The sequence below is a fragment of the Gambusia affinis genome, linkage group LG01 (genome assembly GCF_019740435.1).
Source record: "Gambusia affinis linkage group LG01, SWU_Gaff_1.0, whole genome shotgun sequence".
Lineage (NCBI taxonomy): Eukaryota > Metazoa > Chordata > Actinopteri > Cyprinodontiformes > Poeciliidae > Gambusia > Gambusia affinis.
In genome coordinates, this window is record NC_057868.1 from 38,602,452 (window position 1) to 38,626,836 (window position 24,385).

Genomic DNA, 24,385 nt, shown 5'->3' on the forward strand with positions numbered 1-24,385 from the left:
TTCATGATAGACAAGAACTTTGGACTTGGTGTCACAAATGACAAACACAAATGACGATAGTTTGGTGATAGTTTGTGGACTCATTTTAAGCGAGCTAGTGTCAGCATCTAGCCCTGACTGAGTGAAGCCTTATTATTATAACTTATTTTTGTCAGATAGCTGAAACGTTACCGGGTTCATAATCTGTGGTACCAGTTTCGCTCCAGTTCCTCTCATTACCATTTCTGTTGATATTCCCTGTGCAAAATGCTGAATAAACATTCATGCTGTTTCCAAATATCACCCCGATGTCCACCGGACTCTCGGTTGCCATGTCAGCTGTTTGGGATTCCCCTCCGTTTTTTTACGTCACCACGCTTTCTGATTGGCCACCTGTCACATTCAACAGGCTGCGTTCTCACTCACAGTCATAGAAAACCCCACAGGATGCGATAATCGGGCCAAGACGATGTTGAATATACCATATTTTAGATCGGAGCGGTCCGACGTTCTACGTAACACACCACACACTGCAGGATGATCGGTTACGATTATCACAAGCCACACTGGGAACATTCTTAGATTAGCCTCGACCGGTTCAAGATGATAAAAAGGTTGGGGACCACTGTCCCAAACTATTTCTGTTATTTCCTTCTAAGCAAATAAAGTCTTCTTTTTTTTTACTACTAACTTAGAAGACTGGATTTCTTAAAACCAGAAATTATTTAACTTCTGAACTTGTGTGTTAATCAGAAACTGGTGTTTCCATCAGACATAAAACTTTTTGAGGAATGAAAAAAAGCTGCAGCCTAAAGACAGAAACCGTCACAGTGACCTTCAAGCAAACAACTTCACATAAATGATCAAAATTAATGACTTAGTAAACAAAGAGTTCATCTTGTTTTATTAAAAACACTTGATGAGTTTTTTCCAAACCTGTTTAAAGGGAACTAAAATTTGTTTTGCAATAATTTTTGGTTTCACAGCAAAATTACAGAAAATTCTGTATTAAAAAAACATAGAGATCATTACATTTATTTTCTATCAAAATGTTAAATTACTGAGTCTTTATGGATATTCATTTACATAAGTAATTATGTAAGAGATGAGTTGACTTTTTCACTTTCTAAATTCTGTTAGCAAAACAATAAATCTATAAGGAGGAAATTGGAATTACTTAATAAAATATTATTCACTGAAATCTTATATAAGAGATCAGAAACCTTTAAATTAAAAAGATATAAACATTTTTGTCAATTTTTACACAAGTATGTCATTTTATATGAAAATAGAAGTAAAACAATTCACTGTATGTTGGCATTTAGTTTTACTAAACAACGTTAACATTCAGAAACAGACATTTGGTTCTTCTGGAGTAACAGAAATTAAAGTCAACACAAAGATGGGAAATCTTAAACTTAAATTATTAAATACAACCTGAAATAATAAGAAAATATAAATATTAAGAGAACTTTAGTTAATTTCCATTTCTGCTACTTTTATAGATTTATGTTCTTTCAATCTGAAAACAGAAAATTACTGGAAGCAAATTTCAGTTTCTTGACTTTTTCTGTATTTAAATATAAATATCAATTACCATTTCTAAAAAAAATAAAACCAGTAAACCTTTAGCTTTAAAAACAGCAGAGCTACTGCTGTAAACTAATGTTGGAGTAAAGAGCAGAATCATCGCTGCGGTTCGCAGAGTTCATCTGAATCTCTGAGTAGGTGATGTTTTCTGCACGACCACAGGGGGCGCTGTTGGCTGGAGTAGAGGCATCTTTCAGGAAATGAACCTCAGAGTACTCTACTGCATCATCTTTAGCCTGGAAGGAAACAAGGAGAAACATTTCAGTTTGCAACGTCACGTTTCATCATTTCCGTTCATGCAAAATATAAATATATTATATTATATTATATTATATTATATTATATTATATTATATTATATTATATTATATTATATTATATTATATTATATTATATTATATTATATTATATTAAATATATTAATTTGTTAAACCACTGGAGACTTAATCTATTTTTAAAAAACTGTGACAGCTTAGATTTTGGTTTATTACATTAAGATGAAAAGTGTTTGAAGCCGAATAAAGAGGTAAAATTAATTTTTGCAATTTTTTTTGGTCATATGATAAATGTCTTTGCTCAGATTTAATTAACCAAATAAATGAAAACTTAGATTCAGCAGATTTTACATAATAATACTAATTATGATTGCTGAACCTTCCTTCTTTATTTCCTGTCTTACCTTGGAGAAGTTGGCGTATTCTGTTTCTTCTGGTGGACCTGAAAAAAATGCAAATCAGTAAATATGATGATCAATTTTCCAATAGAAAAAAAAATATTTTTTGTTTTCAATTTTTGCAAATATATTTGCAAAAATTGCATACTTATGCAATTTTTATGCATGTAAATACTGCATATTTACATGTTGCGTATCTGCAACATCCTGTTTTATTTGGTGTCATTGTTAAGATTTAATTAATTTTTCTGCTAGAAAAAGGAGTAAAGGTGGGGAGAGAAACTAAACGTATTTAAGTAGCTCTAAGTCAACATATTTTTCCTCAAGTTAAAGTAAAAAGTAGTTGGTAAAAAGTCTTCTCAAGTACTGAGTAACTGATCAAATTATCAATCATTTAATATTTAAAAATTACATCATCAGACAAACCAAAATAAAAAGTTAAGAGAAAATGTTGGTATTTTAAAGACGAAAGTGACAATAATTCATGTAAGTAAAAACAAATCAGGCAAAAGAAGATTTTTTTTCATATTCATTCAAGAATAAAAAATTATGAAACTTCAACAAAAACAGCAGGTGAGTCTCTCTGGGGAATGTTTGGTCTGAACATGTTTGATTTTTCATTCAGAAAATCCAGAATTTTTTACTCAAGTAAGAGTAAAGATACTTTACAAGAAAATTACTAAAGCAAAAGTAAGTACAGCATAGTAAAAATACTCCTAAAAGTACATTATTACAAAATATTTGCAAGTGGATGTAGTTAGTAACAACCAAACTCTGAAAAGGAGCAGCAGAAGTTTTGAAATATTGTTGAGCAAACTTGTTTCACGGTTAGAAATGATGCAGCAGCATGTTGAAATAAGATTCAGTCAAACAGTTTATTTAATATTTCACATCTGCACAAGATTCTAAGCATTATGTGATTATATTTAATACTTTATCTGGTTTCTAAAAATCTGTGAGCATGTAAAATAAAAAAACTAAGAAAATTTTCTTCAACTGAATAATTGGTTACAATAATTATTGGTGAATTATTCCTAAAACAATAAAGTTTCAGGACAAAAATAGATAAATTTCAGGATAAAGTCACCCCTATCATTGAGCTTTATTCAGTTGAATTAATTTAAATTTATAAAGTAATAATATTAATGATGTTCCCAAACAAAACTTGATAAAATCTACTTTAGATATGAATCATATTTAGTTAAACCCAAAATTATTTATATCCCTGTAAGAGTCAAGTTTATCAAAATGTTTCTTCTGACTGGAAGTAATAGAAAAGTTTTAAAATCTTAAGGGAACTAAAGATTAGGGTGATGGCAAGGAGCTCCTCCATCCTTAACTTGGCCTTCATCTGATAAATTGATCAGATATCTGTGGAAAATTGCAAAACGTTGCTGGGTGATTGTGAAAAGGGTTTGATCAAGAGATTAATATATAAATATTTTTCAACATCCCATTTGACAAAATTTACCATTTAAAAATTTCCAAAACAAAATACAAAAACTGTTGGAATGTAAATATTTTTTAAGTAGATGGTAAATCTTAAATCTAACCTTGTGATGTGTATTAATGTTTCTATAGGTTAGTTTTCAGTAATATTTTACCTTCATCCTGTAACTCACCTTTCTGTTGACTGAAGTTTTTCCTCTTGAAGAAAATCAGCAGAGCTGCTGCTAAAAAGACGATCAGAACGACCAGAACCAGAACCGCATAGAGCAGCGGATCTGCAGGGATGATTAGAGTTTATCTCAGTTTATTCACAGTCAAAGAACCTCCAACATAAATGTTTTAATAGTTCACATATCTGTAAATTTGTAATCATGTAGATTTTTTTTAATAATGGGTAGATTAACCTGAAATGTTCATCAGCTCTGAGTTTCACTTATAAATAAATTTGGACTTCATCAAACCCAAATCGTCTCATAAACGTCTAATAAACATGAACAGATGAAGAACCTGAAGCTGCAGCTTTGATGGTTTCAGATGGAGAAGGAGAGAAACTCTGAGTTGATGTTGTCGTTGTTCTAATTGTTCTGTTTGTTGTTGTTGAAGCTGTAGGGAGAAAAGTTGATCTTATAAAAGGTTTTGGAGTCCATTTTGGTTTTGAAGAATCTGAGGATGTGAGAATGAAACAGAATCAAAACCACTGAGGTTAAATTTAGATTCTTCCTGGTTTAAATATTGATTTGTGTTTTCATGAATTGCAGTTTGACAATGAGGCTTTATAAATGAAATATCCTAAAATCTGAGTTTAACCCAGAAAACTCACCTTCAGTCACAACAAGATCAAAATCACCATATAGAGTTCTACCAAACGTTCTATCTAAGCGACACCGGTACCGTCCAGAGTCTGATGGTTTCAGATCACTGATGCTCACATGTAGAAAATCAGATGACAAAATACTATTTTCTTCATATCTGATGCTGAATCTTCCTCTCTCATCTCTGTCTTTAGTTGTTTCAATGAGAATATTTTCTCCTTCACAAGTTTCCTTACAGAGGAACCTTTTGGTTCCTGAGTAACGAAATTCACATCTAACTGTGATGCTTCCTCCTTCCTTTCCTCTGAAGGTTCCCACAGTTTCTCCATCCTTCAGAGCTGCTGAAGAGAAAAACAGTCAGTAGTTTCTGTAAATTCAGCTGCTTGAAGAAAAACTATTTGTATGAATTTAACTGAACTGGTTGTATATTATAATACAGTGGAAATATAGTCACAAATTAACTTGTATGTCTTAGAATAACTTTAAATTTAATTCTCTAAATAACTGGATTAATAATGTTTTGGGTTTTATTATAAATAATCTTCATTGAAAAAGGCTGTAAATTACAGTTTTGGTGAAAGAAATAAACATTTTTATCAGTTTTCTTTAATTAAAAAGTGTCTCAGTGTTGCTGCTCTCTGAGTTACTTCTGCTCTGATGTTCCTCTTTATTTGTATTAAAAATGTTGAAACAAGCAGTTCTTTCCTCTTTTCTTTAGACTAGAAGACTTTTATAAAACCAACAGTTTTCTGAAACAACAGACTCTGAACTCTATGGGAGGAGAGTTTAATTTTTTTATTTTAATATAAATTACTACATTCCTGTATACATGTAAAGTTTAGATTCTGAGTTTTACAATATCAGTATTTTACCAACTGGTCAACAGAAGAAACAGGAAGAAAAGTCAGAGATCTGTTTAAAACGGTTCAAGTTAAAAATTAGTTTATTCCTCACAGATAAACTGAGGATGAAGGAAAGAGAGAAGAAAAACTGATGTGAATAAAATAATGTACTCACTGAGGAAGAGGAGGCAGATCAGAGTGAGACAGACCTTCATCCTGAGCTGCTGATGGTTTCTAACTCTGTTTCTCTTCCTGCTTCTCTGATAAACCAGGAACTTCTGCAGGATGCAGTTCCTCCTCTGAACACCAGAGGGCACTACTACTTTTACTGCGGAGTTAAAGTTTCTGTAGGAGATTATTGCTGATTATACCAAACAATTTTAATTAACAGTTTCTGATTATTTAGATAATTTTAAATAATGTTTTATAACATGGTTATTATATTTAGTTATATGTATTAGAAATGTTAAATATATATTTGTGTTCTAAGTTATAAAAATGATCCTTTTTATGTTTGTAGGTTTCATTGTTTCATCCAAATCTAAATTATTCCAACTTGGATTTGATACTTTTGTTTTATTTAAGGTCCTAAAACTGAATTTCTTAAAATACAAAATATTTGTTTATTTATAGGAGTTTATTTTTTAAAAAATCTTTACAACAGGGTAATTAGATTGTCTTTCAAACATCTTCGTTCAATGGAGAAACATTTTTTAGCCAAGTGGCAAAACTCCTTCATAATGTGTAGAAAACATTCCTGTATGTTTGACATTCAGTCATTTTCTAGTGAAAATATGAGACTAAATGGGTTTTTTTGAGATCAATTCAGGAATAAACAGAAATTATTTCATCTGCAGATGAATTGTTCGTCTGTCCTTTGGGATTTCCTCTCTCTGGGTTGATCTACAGGAAGAAATGTTCTGGAAAGGACACTAGAAATAGGAAGACTATTTATGCTGTGAATTAATGAATGGAAAAGGGTCTGATTATAAAAGTTCTTCATCATTCAGTCACCGAATACGTGTATGTATATTTGATAGTAAGGTATTGTATTCACACTTAGAAACATAAAAGTCTTTATTGTTATTATGTTTTAATGGTGAAAGTTTGTCTGAAATAAAAAAAAAAATATTATACAATATTATATAAACAATACACTGAAAAATACCTCACTAAAATAAATTGATGTAAACACTTTAAATAAATGACAACTTTTTCAACCACAGTCAGAAAAACATTCCTGTTGAATAATAATAAAAACTTTTATTTGTTTCATTGCTAAACTTGTTCAAAAGCAAATTTAAAACAGAGAAAAAGAAACAAGCAGAGAAACGTCGTCATAAAGAACCAATATATATCACATGGGCACAATAAATCAAACCAAAGAGGCAAACATATAAACATGAAAACATTTGCATATTTAAAACATGTTAAAATAAACATTAAAATGGTCACAGCACATTAATCAGATCATCTTTCAAACAACTTATGTAACACTGAATAGAGAAACTATTTTCAGTAATAAAACTTATTTCAACATTTAGCTTCTCTATGAAACTGTGTAATATGTTTGATTTCTGATTGTTTAATTGTGAAAACTTGAGACTAAATGTTCTTCATCTGAACTTTGAGCTGTGATTGTTTCAGTTCAGGAATAAACTGTAAATATTTCATCTGCGTTCTCAGTTTCCACAGCAGAATCTGAAAAACATTCAGATCAGAGAAATGAAACTTCTGATTTACAGACACAACTTATTCTGTGTTTCCTCACCTTTACTTTTCATGGTTCTCCTCTTCCAGCAGAAAATCACCAGAGGTGTTGCTAACAAGACGATCTTGACGACATTAGACAGAATCAGATAAAGCTGCTGACCTGCAGGAGAGTTAGAGAGAGAACAGCTTGGTTTGATCAGGACAAGGTGCAGAGGCTGGTACAATGAATTTCACAGGAATTTGAACGCATCGTGATGTGAGAGTCGACTGGTTTCCTGGTCCAAACCCAATAACAACACATGAATCAGAAGTAGTTTTAGTTACATTAGTTTCTGTAGTTTCTTTAGTATTTTTAAGATTCACTGATAAATTTGGACTTCATCAAACCCAAATCGTCTCATCAAGATGTAATAAACATGAAGAGATGAAGAACCTGAAGCTGCAGCTGGTTTCTCAGAGAGTTTGATGGTTTCAGATGGAGAGAAACTCTGAGTTGATGTAGGGAGAAAAGTTGATCCTAGAAAAGTTCTTGGAGTCCATTTTGGTTTTGAAGAATCTGAGGATGTGAGAATGAAACAGAATCAAAACCACTGAGGTTAAATTTAGATTCTTCCTGGTTTTTTATTGATTTGTGTTTTCATGAGTCGCAGTTTGACAATGATGGCTTTGTAAATCAGATATCCTGAAATCTGAGTTTAACTCAGAAAACTCACCTTCAGTCACAACAAGATCAAAATGATCGTATAAAGTTCCAGCAAAGGTTCCATCTGAGCGACACCAGTACCGTCCAGAGTCTGATGGTTTCAGATCAGTGATGTTCACATGTAGAAGATCAGATCTTGAAGTTGCTCTTTTTTCATATCTGATGCTGAATCTTCCTCTCACATCTCTCTCTTTAGTTGTTTCAATGACAATGTTTTTTCCTTCACAAGTTTTCTTACAGAGGAACCTTTTGGTTCCTGAGTAACGAAATTCACATCTAACGTTGATGTTTCCTCCTTCCTTTCCTCTGAAGGTTCCCACAGTTTCTCCATCCTTCAGAGCTGGTGAGGAGAAAAACAGTCAGTAGTTTCTGTAAATTCAGCTGCTTGAAGAAAAATTATTTGTATAAATTTAACTGAACTGGTTGTATATTATAATACAGTGGAAATATAGTCACAAATTAACTTGTATGTCTTAGAATAACTTTAAATTTAATGCATGTTTTCTGTAACCAGACTACTTCAGTAGTGGCTTCAATAATATAAATTTATGCTTTAAAATTGATTGTCAAATCAAAATATTGATACTTTTGATACCTCTGGTATTTCAGGTATTGGAAACCATAAACAAAAACACAGTAATCTGTAAATGTGGCTCTTCTGCTTCATCAATTACTGGATGAAAATAATTTCACGATTAAAATGTTGAAATGTAGGTGTTTTTTGTATCTTATGTTTCTTAACCATTATAGATTACAGATAAAATGTAAGTAATGCAATGAAATGCAGGTATTGACAAACTTGTTATTGTAGTATTCAGTTATTTAAATATTTTACTTGTCTTTCAGTTTGAGTCTGTTTGAGATTTATTAAAGTGCAATACTTTGAGATTCGCTAAACGTATCTGGATTCACATTAACTGTATCAGAATTGGTTCGATATCGCTGAACCTCGCATCAGCTATCGAACATCGCTATTTAAATATGGAGCGTTAAAGGAAGAAGGAAGTGAGGAGGAGGAAACAAGTTTCTGACAGGGTTTGGTTCATTTGATAAAACAGAATATTAGGGCAGCACTAGAAAAAATAAAACTGAGAATAAAGTCAGAAAATGATGATAAACTCGCACAAGAATAAAGTCTTAGTATTTTGAGAATAAAGTAGTAATAATGAGAATAGCAAAGTTATAAAATTACAAGAATAAAATCAAAATGAGAATTAGAATAATTTGAATATTACGAGATTTTAGTTGAGTTTAGTTTGATTATTATTATTACTTAGGATGTTGAGTTTTGATATTTAATAAATAGCATCAGCCAAAATAAGTGGCCATTTGAAGAAACTGATGTCGCCCTGTCTGATTATTTCACTGTTATCTTTGAAACCATAATAACCATCGACTCATTAAGGAAAACAGCTACTGTCATAAAATGTTCTGTTACTGACAACCCAACAGAAACTTTTAATCAATCATATTTCCCCACTTCGCCTTCATGGTGCAACCTGCAGATGAGCTGGTAGAAAATAACTTCCTTCCTAAGATCTCAGAGATCATTGATTTAATTTCTCCCAGTAAAGTGAAGGTTGTGTCTGGTAGGAACAAAATGTGTGGAAACAGTTAAATCTGCAAGACAACTCTGTGATGGAGCCTGTGGAGCCAAGAGGAAGACGAGGGAATTCACCTGTTTACTGCGCAGATTCAGCGCTGCTGCTGCAGAGTTTCTGCAGCTTCTCCTTATCAATCAATCAATCCGATTATTTTATAGCACATTTCAGCAACAAGGCAGTTCAAAGTGCTTTACATCATAAAAACACAAAAACCAACAACTCTTGATTTTATTGGCTCCTTAGCAGCAAGTAGACAATATAAACATCACTAACTGTGTAGCAGCAGCTCTATGATCTGAGACTAGAAACAGTTTCCAGTTTTATCCATCCATCCATTTTCTGAACACCCTTCCTCCCTAACGGGGTCGGGAGGGTCGCTGGTGTCCCGGGTGAGAGGCGGGGTCACCCTGGACAGGTCGCCAGTCTGTCGCGGGGCGTTTCCAGTTTTATGTTTGTAAAACTTAACATGTTTATCAGTCGATCATTTTTAATTTGAACTCTGGTGAATATTAGTGTTTTTGTGTGAAAGTGGAGTCCTACCTGAGCTGCAGAGACACAGAAGCAGCATCAGAGCTGTTTGGTCCATGTTTCCTCTGGATGAGGAGTGAAGCTTCGTCTCTTGATGTGATCAGGATGAGGCTCCAGACTCTGAAGACTTCCTACTTTAACCTTCTTTATCTGCCACTTCCTGAACGTCACAGTTCAGCTCTTTGGCTGCTTTCAGAGACAACGCCTCCTTCCTAGGATCTGATAATGTAGGTGGGTTCATACTGGGCCTACTGGGACTCACAGGTTTCACCAGTGTCTGTTGTTCCTGTGTTTAGTTCAGTCTTTGTTCTGCATGTGGCCGGAGTGGATCCAGGTGTGTGATCCACTGAAGGGGAACCTGATGTTGTTGGCAGCAGAAGCTCAGCTTCCCTCCAGGAAGGGATCACAGCTAAACAGAGATGAGCCCAGGTGAAGCTGCTATGAAGAGAAGAAACAGAGAGAGAAAATAAACTTAATGTCAGCAAAAACTGCAGACATTCATGGATGGAGAGCAGTAGGAGAAAGAAGCAGAGGAAGGAGAAGTGGTCAGTTTGTCCTCCAGGAGGATTGATGGAACATCTTCAGATTATAAATATGAAACATTTAAACAGATTTTTTTTCCTAAAACATTTTTCTGTCATTTCATTTTAATTTAAGTTTTTAATCATCAGAGCAGAAAGGCTTCATGGAGGCAGAGAGAGAAATCTAAACATTAATCTGGATGTTCAGCCTCTGTGTGTTGGCGTGAGAAAGCTGAGTGATGCTAATCTGGATTGAAACTTCAGCAACATTATCAGCTTGTTGCTAGTCAAGATAACTCTCCTACAGTCAAATTCAACTTTTGACCCCCAGGTTGCAGCCACCATCTTTTGGAGACTCATGGTGGGAAATCCTCTTGATGCTGATTCACAGCAGCATTTTGAGCCCAGTTTTCAAACAATCCATCAGTTTTTCTCCTATTTAAATGATTTGTGTTATGTTTGTGCTAGCTGGTCCCACCGAGCGATCCCCGTCTGTTCAGGCTCTGTGTGCTGCAGCTCAGGCCTCGACTGTCCACCAGGCGGCTGGACTGAGGAGTAGAAAACACAGAATAATCATCACAACATTCAGAACAACGCAAACACACACTGCTGATGAAAACTGAGTTCTGTTAAGTACCAATGAGCAGTCAGTATCTTACTTGTAGAGGACAGCGGCCATATTGATCTCAGTTTGGATAATCAGGGAGAAATGCTCACATGAGAGTCTAAGGAAACGCTTAACAGCCAGAGTTTGGAAATAGCTTTAGGATCTCAATACAACGATGTACAAAAATAGTTAAAACAAGAAAACTCATTATGACCAGATGAGAAACTTGTTAAATGGGAAAACATGTTACATGTGAAAAATATCATTAAAACAAGAAGTTACTTAATACCGAGATGAAATGCTCGTTAAAATATTAAAAAACAAGAAGTTATTTAATAACAAGATGAAATGCTTGCTAAAATATGAAAAAAACTAATTAAAGTGAGAAAAATTGTACTAACGAGATGAGAAAGTATTTAAATGAGAAAAGTCAGGAGATACAAAACTTGTTAAAATGAGAAAACGTATTATATGAGACAAATAAAACCTTTAAAGGACAAAAATCGTTCTAACAATCAGATGAAAAACTCATTAAATTAGAGCTTTAGCACTACCTTCCACTAAATACAATATCAGTGTAGCACTTTAGCGTTAGCGGAGTTATGAGCTCTTTGCATGTCGGCTTTTGCATTCGGGGAAAAGCGGCTCCGTCGTTTACAGTTTATTGAAAATGACATTTTACACTCGGTGCTTGCAGGGCCTGGCCAAGGTAACAATGAATGATGCACATCGATCCGAAGCCCCAACAAGTAAGCTGGAGAAAAGTTTTTAAGATGTACGCCTCGTTATACATTCACAGATACAAAGGTGAGTTTTACTTTGACTAACATTAACTTTAGCTTACACTAGTAGGCAATAGTCTCTGACATTTTTCTTGTAAAAATGTGCTATTTAAGTATCTAATACAATGTTATCCATTCTAACGAACAATATTTTTACCTTATTTTGTAATTATTTCCAAGTACATATAGTTCAGCCTCTGTGTGCTGGCGTGAGAAAGCTGAGTGATGCTAATCTGGATTGAAGTTCAGCAACATTATCAGCTTGTTGCGACATAATGAGGTTTTTCAGGGCACATCTAAACTTTAGATCTTTAGCTGGGAAAAGTTGTTTATTTCAAAGTGCTGAGATAATTTAGGCCCATTTAACTCAAAACATATTTTATTTAGAATATTAAACACCACCAGCCCCTTTATGTTGCTGCAGCAAAACAATGAATGAAGAGACATGAAAATCCAAAACATTAGCTGGACCTCTGAGGTTCTGACCCAAAATCAGAGCCCGGTTGGGTCAAAGTTACCTGTTTGATAGTCGGGTCGGGCTTCTGTGGTGCATTTTTAATAAGTCACCAGGTTTTTTTGGGATAGAAACTATAACTAATTGCTCCCTTGGACTAAATTCATTTCTACCTTCACAGTTTTTCTTAACACATATTTTTTCACATGTTTATCATCTTGTGATAGTATCACAGTTTCCGTCTGGTTTGGCTGACTCAATGTACTGAAAGATGAAATATCCATCACTAAGCAAAAAGTCACAGACTCTTCAAAATCTCCAACTAAATGAAACTAGAGCTTCTGAGTTAAATTTAAATTCTTTTATGTCATAATTAGCAGTTGTGGCCATAATTCTACTAATCTGTTATTAGTTGAGGAAATTTTTAGCTTGGCACTAAAGCTAACTTTGAAAACATTTAGCAGACTTGATCCCCCTAAATAAAATTTTCCACATTAACTCTAAAGCATTAACTTACTTTGTTATTATGTAAACCTTCAGTTGAATGAAATGTAACATCTGTGTTGGTTATAGTCTGTTAAGAATAAGTAGTTACATGTTTATATTCATGCTTTTATTTTGAACCTACCCTTGGTCTGCCTCCTTATCGTGGTGGAGGGGTTTGAGTGCCCCAGTGATCCTGGGAGCTCTGCTGTCTGGGGCTTTATGCCCCTGGTAAGGTCACCCAAGGCAGACAGGTCCTAGGTGAGGGACCAGACAAAGTGCAGCCCAACGACCCTTCATGGTGGACAAGAACTTTGGACTTGGTGTCAAATGACAAACACAAATGACGATAGTTTGGTGATAGTTTGTGGACTCATTTTAAGCGAGCTAGTGTCAGCATCAACCCCTGACTGAGTGAAGCCTTATTATTATAACCTGTTTTTGTCAGATAGCGTAAACGTTACCGGGTTCATAATCTGTGGTACCAGTTTCGCTCCAGTTCCTCTCATTATCTTTTCTGTTGATATTCCCTGTGCAAAATGCTGAATAAACATTCATGCTGTTTCCAAATATCACCCCGATGTCCACCGGACTCTCGGTTGCCATGTCAGCTGTTTGGGATTCCCCTCCGTTTTTTTACGTCACCGCGCTTTCTGATTGGCTACCTGTCACATTCAACAGGCTGCGTTCTCACTCACAGTCATAGAAAACCCCACAGGCTGCGATAATCGGGCCAAGACGATGTTGAATATACCATATTTTAGATCGGAGCGGTCCGACGTTCTACGTAACACACCACACACTGCAGGATGATCGGTTACGATTATCACAAGCCACACTGGGAACATTCTTAGATTAGCCTTGACCGGTTTAAGATGATAAAAAGGTTGGGGACCACTGTCCTAAACTATTTCTGTTATTTCCTTCTAAGCAAATAAAATCTTCTTTTTTTTTTATTACTAACTTAGAAGACTGGATTTCTTAAAACCAGAAATTATTTAACTTCTGAACTTGTGTGTTAATCAGAAACTGGTGTTTCCATCAGACATAAAACTTTTTGAGGAATGAAAAAAAGCTGCAGCCTAAAGACAGAAACCGTCACAGTGACCTTCAAGCACACAAATTCACATAGATGATCAAAATTAATGACTTAGTAAACAAAGAGTTCATCTTGTTTTATTAAAAACACTTGATGAGTTTTTTCCAAACCTGTTTAAAGGGAACTAAAATTTGTTTTGCAATAATTTTTGGTTTCACAGCAAAATTACAGAAAATTCTGTATTAAAAAAACATAGAGATCATTACATTTATTTTAAATGTTAAATTACTGAGTCTTTATGGATGTTCATTTACATAAGTAATTATGTAAGAGATGAGTTGACTTTTTCACTTTCTAAATTCTGTTAGCAAAACAATAAATCTATAAGGAGGAAATTGGAATTACTTAATAAAATATTATTCACTGAAATCTTATATAAGAGATCAGAAACCTTTAAATTAAAAAGATATAAACATTTTTGTCAATTTTTACACAAGTATGTCATTTTATATGAAAATAGAAGTAAAACAATTCACTGTATGTTGGCATTTAGTTTTACTAAACAACGTTAACATTCAGAAACAGACATTTGGTTCTTCTGGAGTAACAAAAATTAAAGTCATCACAAAGATGAGAAATCTTAAACTTAAATTATTAAATACAACCTGAAATAATGAGAAAATATAAATATTAAGAGAACTTTAGTTAATTTCCATTTCTGCTACTTTTATAGATTTATGTTCTTGCAATCTGAATACAGAAAATTACTGGAAGCAAATTTCAGTTTCTCGACTTTTTCTGTATTTAAATATAAATATCAATTACCATTTATAAAAAAAATAAAACCAGTAAACCTTTAGCTTTAAAAACAGCAGAGCTACTGCTGTAAACTAATGTTGGAGTAAAGAGCAGAATCATCGCTGCGGTTCGCAGAGTTCATCTGAATCTCTGAGTAGGTGATGTTTTCTGCATGACCACAGGGGGCGCTGTTGGCTGGAGTAGAGGCATCTTTCAGGAAATGAACCTCAGAGTACTCTACTGCATCATCTTTAGCCTGGAAGGAAACAAGGAGAAACATTTCAGTTTGCAACGTCACGTTTCATCATTTCCGTTCATGCAAAATATAAATATATTAATGTATATATTATATTATATTATATTATATTATATTATATTATATTATATTATATTATATTATATTATATTATATTATATTATATTATATTATATTATATTATATTATATTATATTATATTATATTAGTTTGTTAAACCACTGGAGACTTAATCTATTTTTAAAAAACTGTGACAGCTTAGATTTTGGTTTATTACATTAAGATAAAAAGTGTTTGAAGCAAAATAAAGAGGTAAAATTAATTTTTGCAATTTTTTTGGTCATGTGATAAATATCTTTGCTCAGATTTAATTAACCAAATAAATGAAAACTTAGATTCAGCAGATTTTACATAATAATACTAATTATGATTGCTGAACCTTCCTTCTTTATTTCCTGTCTTACCTTGGAGAAGTTGGCGTATTCTGTTTCTTCTGGTGGACCTGAAAAAAATGCAAATCAGTAAATATGATGATCAATTTTCCAATAGAAAAAAAAATATTTTTTGTTTTCAATTTTTGCAAATATATTTGCAAAAATTGCATACTTATGCAATTTTTATGCATGTAAATACTGCATATTTACATGTTGCGTATTTGCAACATCCTGTTTTATTTGGTGTCATTGTTAAGATTTAATTAATTTTTCTGCTAGAAAAAGGAGTAAAGGTGGGGAGAGAAACTAAACGTATTTAAGTAGCTCTACGTCAACATATTTTTCCTCAAGTTAAAGTAAAAAGTAGTTGGTAAAAAGTCTTTTCAAGTACTGAGTAACTGATCAAACTATCAATCATTTAATATTTAAAAATTACATCATCAGACAAACCAAAATAAAAAGTTAAGAGAAAATGTTGGTATTTTAAAGACGAAAGTGACAATAATTCATGTAAGTAAAAACAAATCAGGCAAAAGAAGATTTTTTTTCATATTCATTCAAGAATAAAAAATTATGAAACTAACAAAAACAGCAGGTGAGTCTCTCTGGGGAATGTTTGGTCTGAACATGTTTGATTTTTCATTCAGAAAATCCAGAATTTTTTACTCAAGTAAGAGTAAAGATACTTTATAAGAAAATTACTAAAGTAAAAGTAAGTACAGCATAGTAAAAATACTCCTAAAAGTACATTATTACAAAATATTTGCAAGTGGATGTAGTTAGTAACAACCAAACTCTGAAAAGGAGCAGCAGAAGTTTTGAAATATTGTTGAGCAAACTTGTTTCACGGTTAGAAATGATGCAGCAGCATGTTGAAATAAGATTCAGTCAAACAGTTTATTTAATATTTCACATCTGCACAAGATTCTAAGCATTATGTGATTATATTTAATACTTTATCTGGTTTCTAAAAATCTGTGAGCATGTAAAATAAAAAAACTAAGAAAATTTTCTTCAACTGAATAATTGGTTACAATAATTATTGGTGAATTATTCCTAAAACAATAAAGTTTCAGGACAAAAATAGATAAATTTCAGGATAAAGTCACCCCTATCATTGAGCTTTATTCAGTTGAATTAATTTAAATTTATAAATTAATAATATTAATGATGTTCCCAAACAAAACTTGATAAAATCTACTTTAGATATGAATCATATTTAGTTAAACCCAAAATTATTTATATCCCTGTAAGAGTCAAGTTTATCAAAATGTTTCTTCTGACTGGAAGTAATAGAAAAGTTTTAAAATCTTAAGGGAACTAAAGATTAGGGTGATGGCAAGGAGCTCCTCCATCCTTAACTTGGCCTTCATCTGATAAATTGATCAGATATCAGTGGAAAATTGCAAAACGTTGCTGGGTGATTGTGAAAAGGGTTTGATCAAGAGATTAATATATAAATATTTTTCAACATCCCATTTGACAAAATTTACCATTTAAAAATTTCCAAAACAAAATACAAAAACTGTTGGAATGTAAATATTTTTTAAGTAGATGGTAAATTTTAAATCTAACCTTGTGATGTGTATTAATTATTTATAGGTTAGTTTTCAGTAATATTTTACCTTCATCCTGTGACTCACCTTTCTGTTGACTGAAGTTTTTCCTCTTGAAGAAAATCAGCAGAGCTGCTGCTAAAAAGACGATCAGAATGACCAGAACCAGAACCGCATAGAGCAGCGGATCTGCAGGGATGATTAGAGTTTATCTCAGTTTATTCAGAGTCAAAGAACCTCCAACATAAATGTTTTAATAGTTTGATTATTTGTAAATTTGTAATCATGTAGATTTTTTTTAATAATGGGTAGATTAACCTTAAATGTTCATCAGCTCTGAGTTTCACTTATAAATAAATTTGGACTTCATCAAACCCAAATCGTCTCATAAACGTCTAATAAATATGAACAGATGAAGAACCTGAAGCTGCAGCTTTGATGGTTTCAGATGGAGAAGGAGAGAAACTCTGAGTTGATGTTGTCGTTGTTCTAATTGTTCTGTTTGTTGTTGTTGAAGCTGTAGGGAGAAAAGTTGATCTTATAAAAGGTCTTGGAGTCCATTTTGGTTTTGAAGAATCTGAGGATGTGAGAATTAAACAGAATCAAAACCACTGATGTTAAATTTAGATTCTTCCTGGTTTTATTATTGATTTGTGTTTCCATGAGTCGCAGTTTGACAATGATGGGTTTTAAATCAGATATCCTGAAATCTGAGTTTAACCCAGAAAAACTCACCTTCAGTCACAACAAGATAAAAATCATCATATAGAGTTCCAACAGAGGTTTCATCTGAGCGACACTCGTACCATCCAGAGTCTGATGGTTTCAGATCAGTGATGTTCACATGTAGAAAATCAGATGAAATAATATTTCTTCTTTCATATCTGATGCTGAATCTTCCTCTCTCATCTCTGTCTTTAGTTGTTTCAATGAGAATATTTTTTTCTTCACAAGTTTCCTTACAGAGGAACCTTTTGGTTCCTGAGTAACCAAATTCACATCTAACTGTGATGTTTCCTCCTTCCTTTCCTCTGAAGGTTCCCACAGTTTCTCCATCCTTCAGAGCTGCTGAAGAGAAAAACAGTCAGTAGTTTCTGTAAATTCAGCTGCTTGAAGAAAAACTATTTGTATGAATTTAACTGAACTGGTTGTATATTATAATACAGTGGAAATATAGTCACAAATTAACTTGTATGTCTTAGAATAACTTTAAATTTAATTCTCTAAATAACTGGATTAATAATGTTTTGGGTTTTATTATAAATAATCTTCATTGAAAAAGGCTGTAAATTACAGTTTTGGTGAAAGAAATAAACATTTTTATCAGTTTTCTTTAATTAAAAAGTGTCTCAGTGTTGCTGCTCTCTGAGTTACTTCTGCTCTGATGTTCCTCTTTATTTGTATTAAAAATGTTGAAACAAGCAGTTCTTTCCTCTTTTCTTTAGACTAGAAGACTTTTATAAAACCAACAGTTTTCTGAAACAACAGACTCTGAACTCTATGGGAGGAGAGTTAAATTTTTTTATTTTAATATAAATTACTACATTCCTGTATACATGTAAAGTTTAGATTCTGAGTTTTACAATATCAGTATTTTACCAACTGGTCAACAGAAGAAACAGGAAGAAAAGTCAGAGATCTGTTTAAAACTGTTCAAGTTAAAAATTAGTTTATTCCTCACAGATAAACTGAGGATGAAGGAAAGAGAGAAGAAAAACTGATGTGAATAAAATAATGTGCTCACTGAGGAAGAGGAGGCAGATCAGAGTGAGACAGACCTTCATCCTGAGCTGCTGATGGTTTCTAACTCTGTTTCTCTTCCTGCTTCACTGATAAACCAGGAACTTCTGCAGGATGCAGTTCCTCCTCTGAACACCAGAGGGCACTACTACTTTTACTGCGGAGTTAAAGTTTCTGTAGGAGATTATTGCTGATTATACCAAACAATTTTAATTAACAGTTTCTGATTATTTAGATAATTTTAAATAATGTTTTATAACATGGTTATTATATTTAGTTATATGTATTAGAAATGTTAAATATATATTTGTGTTCTAAGTTATAAAAATGATCCTTTTTATGTTTGTAGGTTTCATTGTTTCATCCAAATCTAAATTATTCCAACTTGGATTTGATACTTTTGTTTTATTTAAGGTCCTAAAACTGAATTTCTTAAAATACAAAATATTTGTTTATTTATAGGAGTTTATTTTTTAAAAAATCTTTACAACAGGGTAATTAGATTGTCTTTCAAACATCTTCGTTCAATGGAGAAACATTTTTTAGCCAAGTGGCAAAACTCCTTCATAATGTGTAGAAAACATTCCTGTATGTTTGACATTCAGTCATTTTCTAGTGAAAATATGAGACTAAATGGGGTTTTTTTAGATCAATTCAGGAATAAACAGAAATTATTTCATCTGCAGATGAATTGTTCGTCTGTCCTTTGGGATTTCCTCTCTCTGGGTTGATCTACAGGAAGAAATGTTCTGGAAAGGACACTAGAAATAGGAAGACTATTTATGCTGTGAATTAATTAATGAAAAAGGGTCTGATTATAAAAGTTCTTCATCATTCAGTCACCGAATAAGTGAATGTATGTATATTTGATAGTAAGGTATTGTATTCACACTTAGAAACATAAAAGTCTTTATTGTTATTATGTTTTAATGGTGAAAGTTTGTCTGAAATAAATAAAAAATATTATACAATATTATATAAACAATACACTGAAAAATACCTCACAAAATAAATGGATTTAAACACTTTAAATAAATGACAACTTTTTCAACCAGTCAGAAAAACATTCCTGTTGAATAATAATAAAAACATTTATTTGTTTCATTGCTAAACTTGTTCAAAAGCAAATTTAAAACAGAGAAAAAGAAACAAGCAGAGAAACGTCGTCATAAAGAACCAATATATATCACATGGGCACAATAAATCAAACCAAAGAGGCAAAAATATAAACATAAAAACATTTGCATATTTAAAACATGTTAAAAATAAACATTAAAACGGTCACAGCACAGTAATCAGATCATCTTTCAAACAACTTATGTAACACTGAATAGAGAAACTATTTTCAGTAATAAAACTTATTTCAACATTTAGCTTCTCTATGAAACTGTGTAATATGTTTGATTTCTGATTGTTTAATTGTGAAAACTTGAGACTAAATGTTCTTCATCTGAACTTTGAGCTGTGATTGTTTCAGTTCAGGAATAAATTGTAAATATTTCATCTGCGTACTCAGTTTCCACAGCAGAATCTGAAAAACATTCAGATCAGAGAAATGAAACTTCTGATTTACAGACACAACTTATTCTGTGTTTCCTCACCTTTACTTTTCATGGTTCTCCTCTTCCAGCAGAAAATCACCAGAGGTGTTGCTAACAAGACGATCTTGACGACATTAGACAGAATCAGATAAAGCTGCTGACCTGCAGGAGAGTTAGAGAGAGAACAGCTCGGTTTGATCAGGACAAGGTGAAAAATGTGACCCTTTTAAGAAAAACAAACCTTCTTTCATTGTTTCTGCTGTTGTTACAGAAGGTGACGTCACTGATGTGGATGGAAAAGTCTTCAGGGTCCAGTTTGGTTCTGGAGTTTTTGGAGCTGTGAGAAATGAAACATTCATGATACCAATGAAGATGTTTGTCTGTGTGAGTCTCAGTTTGAACATGTTGGATGATTTAATCCGTTAAAAACATCTGAACTCAGATTTAAACCCAGTTTGAGGTTATTTGGATCAGAAGAAGCTGTCAGTGAGCAGAGTTTACTTTCAGAAACATGAAGGAACATTTTCAGGAGAGAAACTCACCTTCAGTCACAATGAGATCAAAATCATCAAATCGTACACCAGGATTGTCCAAACCACATCGGTACCGTCCTGCGTCGGCCCGTTTCAGCTCATTTATGCTCACATTCAGAACAAATGTTCCCGTGTCCAATGCTTTAAACCTGGTGCTGTATCTGCCTTTCTGAGCTGTGTCTTCAGACGTTTCAATCAGGATATTTTCTCCTTCACATATTTCCTTACAGAAGAACATCTTGATTCCAGAGAAATAAAATTTACATCCAACTGTGATCTTTTCTCCTTCCTTTCCTCTAAAGCGTCTCTGAGCGTCTCCATCCTGCAGAGCTGAGAAGAAAAACAGTCAGTAAATACTGTCAGCTCCAAGACAAAATATATTTTATAAATTTAACTGAAAACTGACAACATTTCTAACTAATAATGTTTGTTTAGTTCATCACCTCCTTCGTTTTTCCATCTGGTTAAATCTCCAATAAGAAAATGAAAGCTGGTTGAAAAACTAAAACTTTAACGTCATTTATATAATACAGTGTTTTATTTTTCCGCTCTGCTCTGTAGATTACAGCTCTGTTGAAAACTTGGTGTTGGAGGACTTTGTGGTTTATCTTTATGTTCTTTTTTTAAGCTTCTTTACATTTAGGAAGCAAAGAGTCGCTTCCTCTGTTTCTTCGACTGACCCAAGTTTTGTAGAAAGCTGCAAGTTTTTTAAATCAACAAACTGAACATTTTATTAATTTAAATCTGCATTTCAGCATCTAGTTTTATGCTGAAATAATCTGACTTTGGACATAAAAACAAAAGTGTGCATTTATGGATCATAAATAATGGCAAACTGGCAAATAGATGAGAAATTTTACAACCTTAGAAAATAAATTAATTATCCTTATAATAAAGCTTTTTTTTTTTTTTTACTGATCAAGATATTTTATGACAGAAACCAACAGATAAAACTACAGTCGGCTTCAAACCTTTCAGCAAGTTAAACCCTGTCGGATAAACATTCATCCTTTCATTGAGGAACTGAAAGCAGAAAAACTGATATGAATAAAATAATGTACTCACTGAGGAAGAGGAGGCAGATCAGAGTGAGACAGACCTTCATCCTGAGCTGCTGGTGGTTTCTAACTCTGCTTCACTGATAAACCAGCAACTTCTGCATCGCTGTGATGCAATCCTCCTTTCTTCTGAAAACATGAATCTAAAGGTTCTTTGAACTCTGATTGTTTCAGGAAGTTTGGTTCAGGAATAAACTGAAAATATTTCCTCAGCAGATGATTTGTTTCGTCTTTCCTCTGATTTCCTCCCTCTGGATTGATCTGGAGGAGGAAGAAAAGCAAGAAGAGGTAGAAACTCTGATGAAACTCAGGTGTTTTTATTAATATTTTATTAATATTCAGAGCAATAGCAGCGTTCTGATCACGACTTGGTGAAATAATAAACTATACGGTCAGCATCGCCATCGAAGGAACAGCAGCGATCTCCAGGGTTGATCTTGATGCCTGTTGGAAGTTTCTGCTGCACTTTGACAAAGTCGGCTCTGCATTGGTGGTTCAGCTTCCCTCTGCTGCCGTCATTGAAGACGAAAAGCTGCATGTGTTTTTTCAAGTGACTCTCCACTTCTGTTATACCTGTGAACTTCTGAATTTTCCGAGAACTAGAAGAAAAGTCTTAGAAAACTTGTTTAGTATCAATCTGATCTGAGAGAAATCCCTGATCATTAATGCTCAGCATGTTGGCGAGATTTGGATCTGATGAAATATTCTCCAGAAATGAGACAACAGAAACATCATCGAACTGTCGTAACTTCCCATTTCTGTAAATCTGTGGCGAAATCTTTATTTTTAGCCAGAAGCTCTTTTTTAACTCTTAGCTTTGTTTTAAGTATAGTTTTTTACGTATATGTAAAATGAAGACATCGCAGCTATTTCAGTGTTTTCTCATCGTTGTTTTTCATGGCTCTCCTCGTTCAGCAGAAAATCACTAAAGGTGTTGATAACAAGATGAAGTTGGTGATCAGAGAAAGAAACACATAAAGCTGCAAACCTGCAACAGAGAAAACAAGAGAACAGCTTGATTTGATCAGGATAAAGTGGAAGATGTTTGCATCCCTGCACGTCTGAGATAAAAGAAGCTGAATCCTCTGTTTTGCAGTGTAATTTGTGCTTCTGCAATATTTTAAATATTTGGTTTTCTGCACATAGAGCTCAACATGAAACCTGTAATAGCGACCAGAGAAAAGGAGGAAATAAAAGCGTTGTTTTTTATTTTAAAAATAGTCGTATTGATGTTAACACACGACTCGCCTCTTTTACCCATAAATACTTTGTAACATTAACTGATTAAAACCAGATCTGAGTCTCATCAAACATCCAACATGCTGAAATATTCACTGATTAGCTCATTTTTAAAGTTATATTGAAAAATTAAAGCTGCTTCATGTTGAAATTTACAGGAATATTAAACTTTAAAAACAGTTACTGTAAATTATCAGTTACACAGATGATAAAATGATAATCCAGTTATTGTTATAAAGTATTTTTTTCTTGTTTTAATTACATTTGTGTCTGTAATGTTGGCATGTTTTTCCTTTGACAGGAAAGAGCTTCACTGATAAATAGAGCTGAAACAATTAATCGAATTGAGATCAATCGATTATTTGAATTATCGTCACCTGATTTAGTAATCAATTAATTGGCAACTGGAGGATACATCCTCTAAAAATGGCCATTAGTTGGAAGGACAACAGTCAGAGCAGTAATTTAACCAAACTGTACAAAATACAAACATTTTGCATTTAAGATTAAAAACCTACCTTTGTTTTACCCAGAAAGCCTCAAATTACAGTTTTAACTTCATCTGGTTCAAATTCTGCCAATAAAAATATCATATTTAACACCTTTTGCCATCAGTTATTAATCCAAAAACATCAACAAATTCGTAAAAAGCATTTTCTATCTTCAGTTTCTTCCTTTGCTACAAATAATTAAGGTTAATCTAAATTAATGCTGTTTTTTTTTTTTGTTTGTTTGTTTGTTTGTTTGTTTGTTGTTTTTTTTTTTGCTATTTTCTTATTTAAAAATGTTTGCATCTTTGTATTTCTAATATTGTGTAAAAAGGTCTGACATAAAAAATCTGCAGAATGTGCCAATTTTTTTATCTGATTAATCAATTAATTGCTAGAATAATGGAAAGAATAATAGTTGGACATTGAAGAACTTGTTGTTTTGGGGCCTTTAAACGATTAATTGATTTAACTGAAAATATCTTCCTGATGTTTGTGTGTGTCTGCATGATGCAGTTTGAACATGTTGATCTTTTAAAGTCGATCTGTTGGGAATCTGAGCTGATCGTTCAAACTCAGTTGATAGCTTGATGTTTTCTGAGAATAACCTCCCTTTGGAGAAATGAAGGAACATTTTCAAGACTTTGAGCAGAAAACTCACTTTCTGTCACAACAAGTTGAAAGTCGACACTTTGAGTGAGAATAGTTTTACCTGAGCTGCACAGGTAGCGTCATCAGTCCAACAGTTTCAGCTCATTGATTTCCTCATGAACAAGTTCAGATGACAGAGCTCCTCTTTTCATATTGAGTCCAATATCTGCCTCTCTGATCTCTGCTTTGAGTCGTTTCAGTGAGAATATTTCCTCCTGCACAAGCATCCTTACAGAGGAACGTTTTGTTTCCAGAGAGGCCAAATTCACACATAACTGTTATGCTTCTTCCTTTCCAGTGAATGATCTCACAG

General features: G+C 33.1%; 3 protein-coding genes across 3 annotated transcripts; all 3 read right to left on the reverse strand.

The window, feature by feature from the left end:
• Positions 1 to 1,047: 1,047 nt before the first annotated feature.
• Positions 1,048 to 9,968, reverse strand: LOC122835274. The gene is made up of 6 exons (XM_044124197.1): positions 9,905 to 9,968; positions 7,771 to 8,100; positions 7,491 to 7,613; positions 3,864 to 3,965; positions 2,248 to 2,285; positions 1,048 to 1,805 (listed from the first exon to the last, which is right to left on the reverse strand). The coding sequence occupies exons 1-6, from the start codon at positions 9,948 to 9,950 to the stop codon at positions 1,629 to 1,631; spliced, it is 816 nt and encodes a 271-aa protein (XP_043980132.1). The 5' UTR covers positions 9,951 to 9,968; the 3' UTR covers positions 1,048 to 1,628.
• A 4,106-nt stretch (positions 9,969 to 14,074) lies between these two features.
• On the reverse strand, positions 14,075 to 17,900 carry LOC122835291 (the record flags this gene model as incomplete). The annotated part of the gene is made up of 5 exons (XM_044124221.1): positions 14,075 to 14,832; positions 15,297 to 15,334; positions 16,910 to 17,011; positions 17,244 to 17,339; positions 17,558 to 17,900. Coding segments are annotated over 5 exons (756 nt in total), but the record flags the coding sequence as incomplete, so codon positions are not given.
• A 1,737-nt stretch (positions 17,901 to 19,637) lies between these two features.
• On the reverse strand, positions 19,638 to 22,232 carry LOC122845211 (CMRF35-like molecule 5). Its single transcript, XM_044141415.1, has 5 exons — positions 22,085 to 22,232; positions 20,646 to 20,966; positions 20,345 to 20,440; positions 20,164 to 20,265; positions 19,638 to 20,093 (listed from the first exon to the last, which is right to left on the reverse strand). The coding sequence occupies exons 1-5, from the start codon at positions 22,230 to 22,232 to the stop codon at positions 20,041 to 20,043; spliced, it is 720 nt and encodes a 239-aa protein (XP_043997350.1). The 3' UTR covers positions 19,638 to 20,040.
• Between the last annotated feature and the right edge of the window lie 2,153 nt (positions 22,233 to 24,385).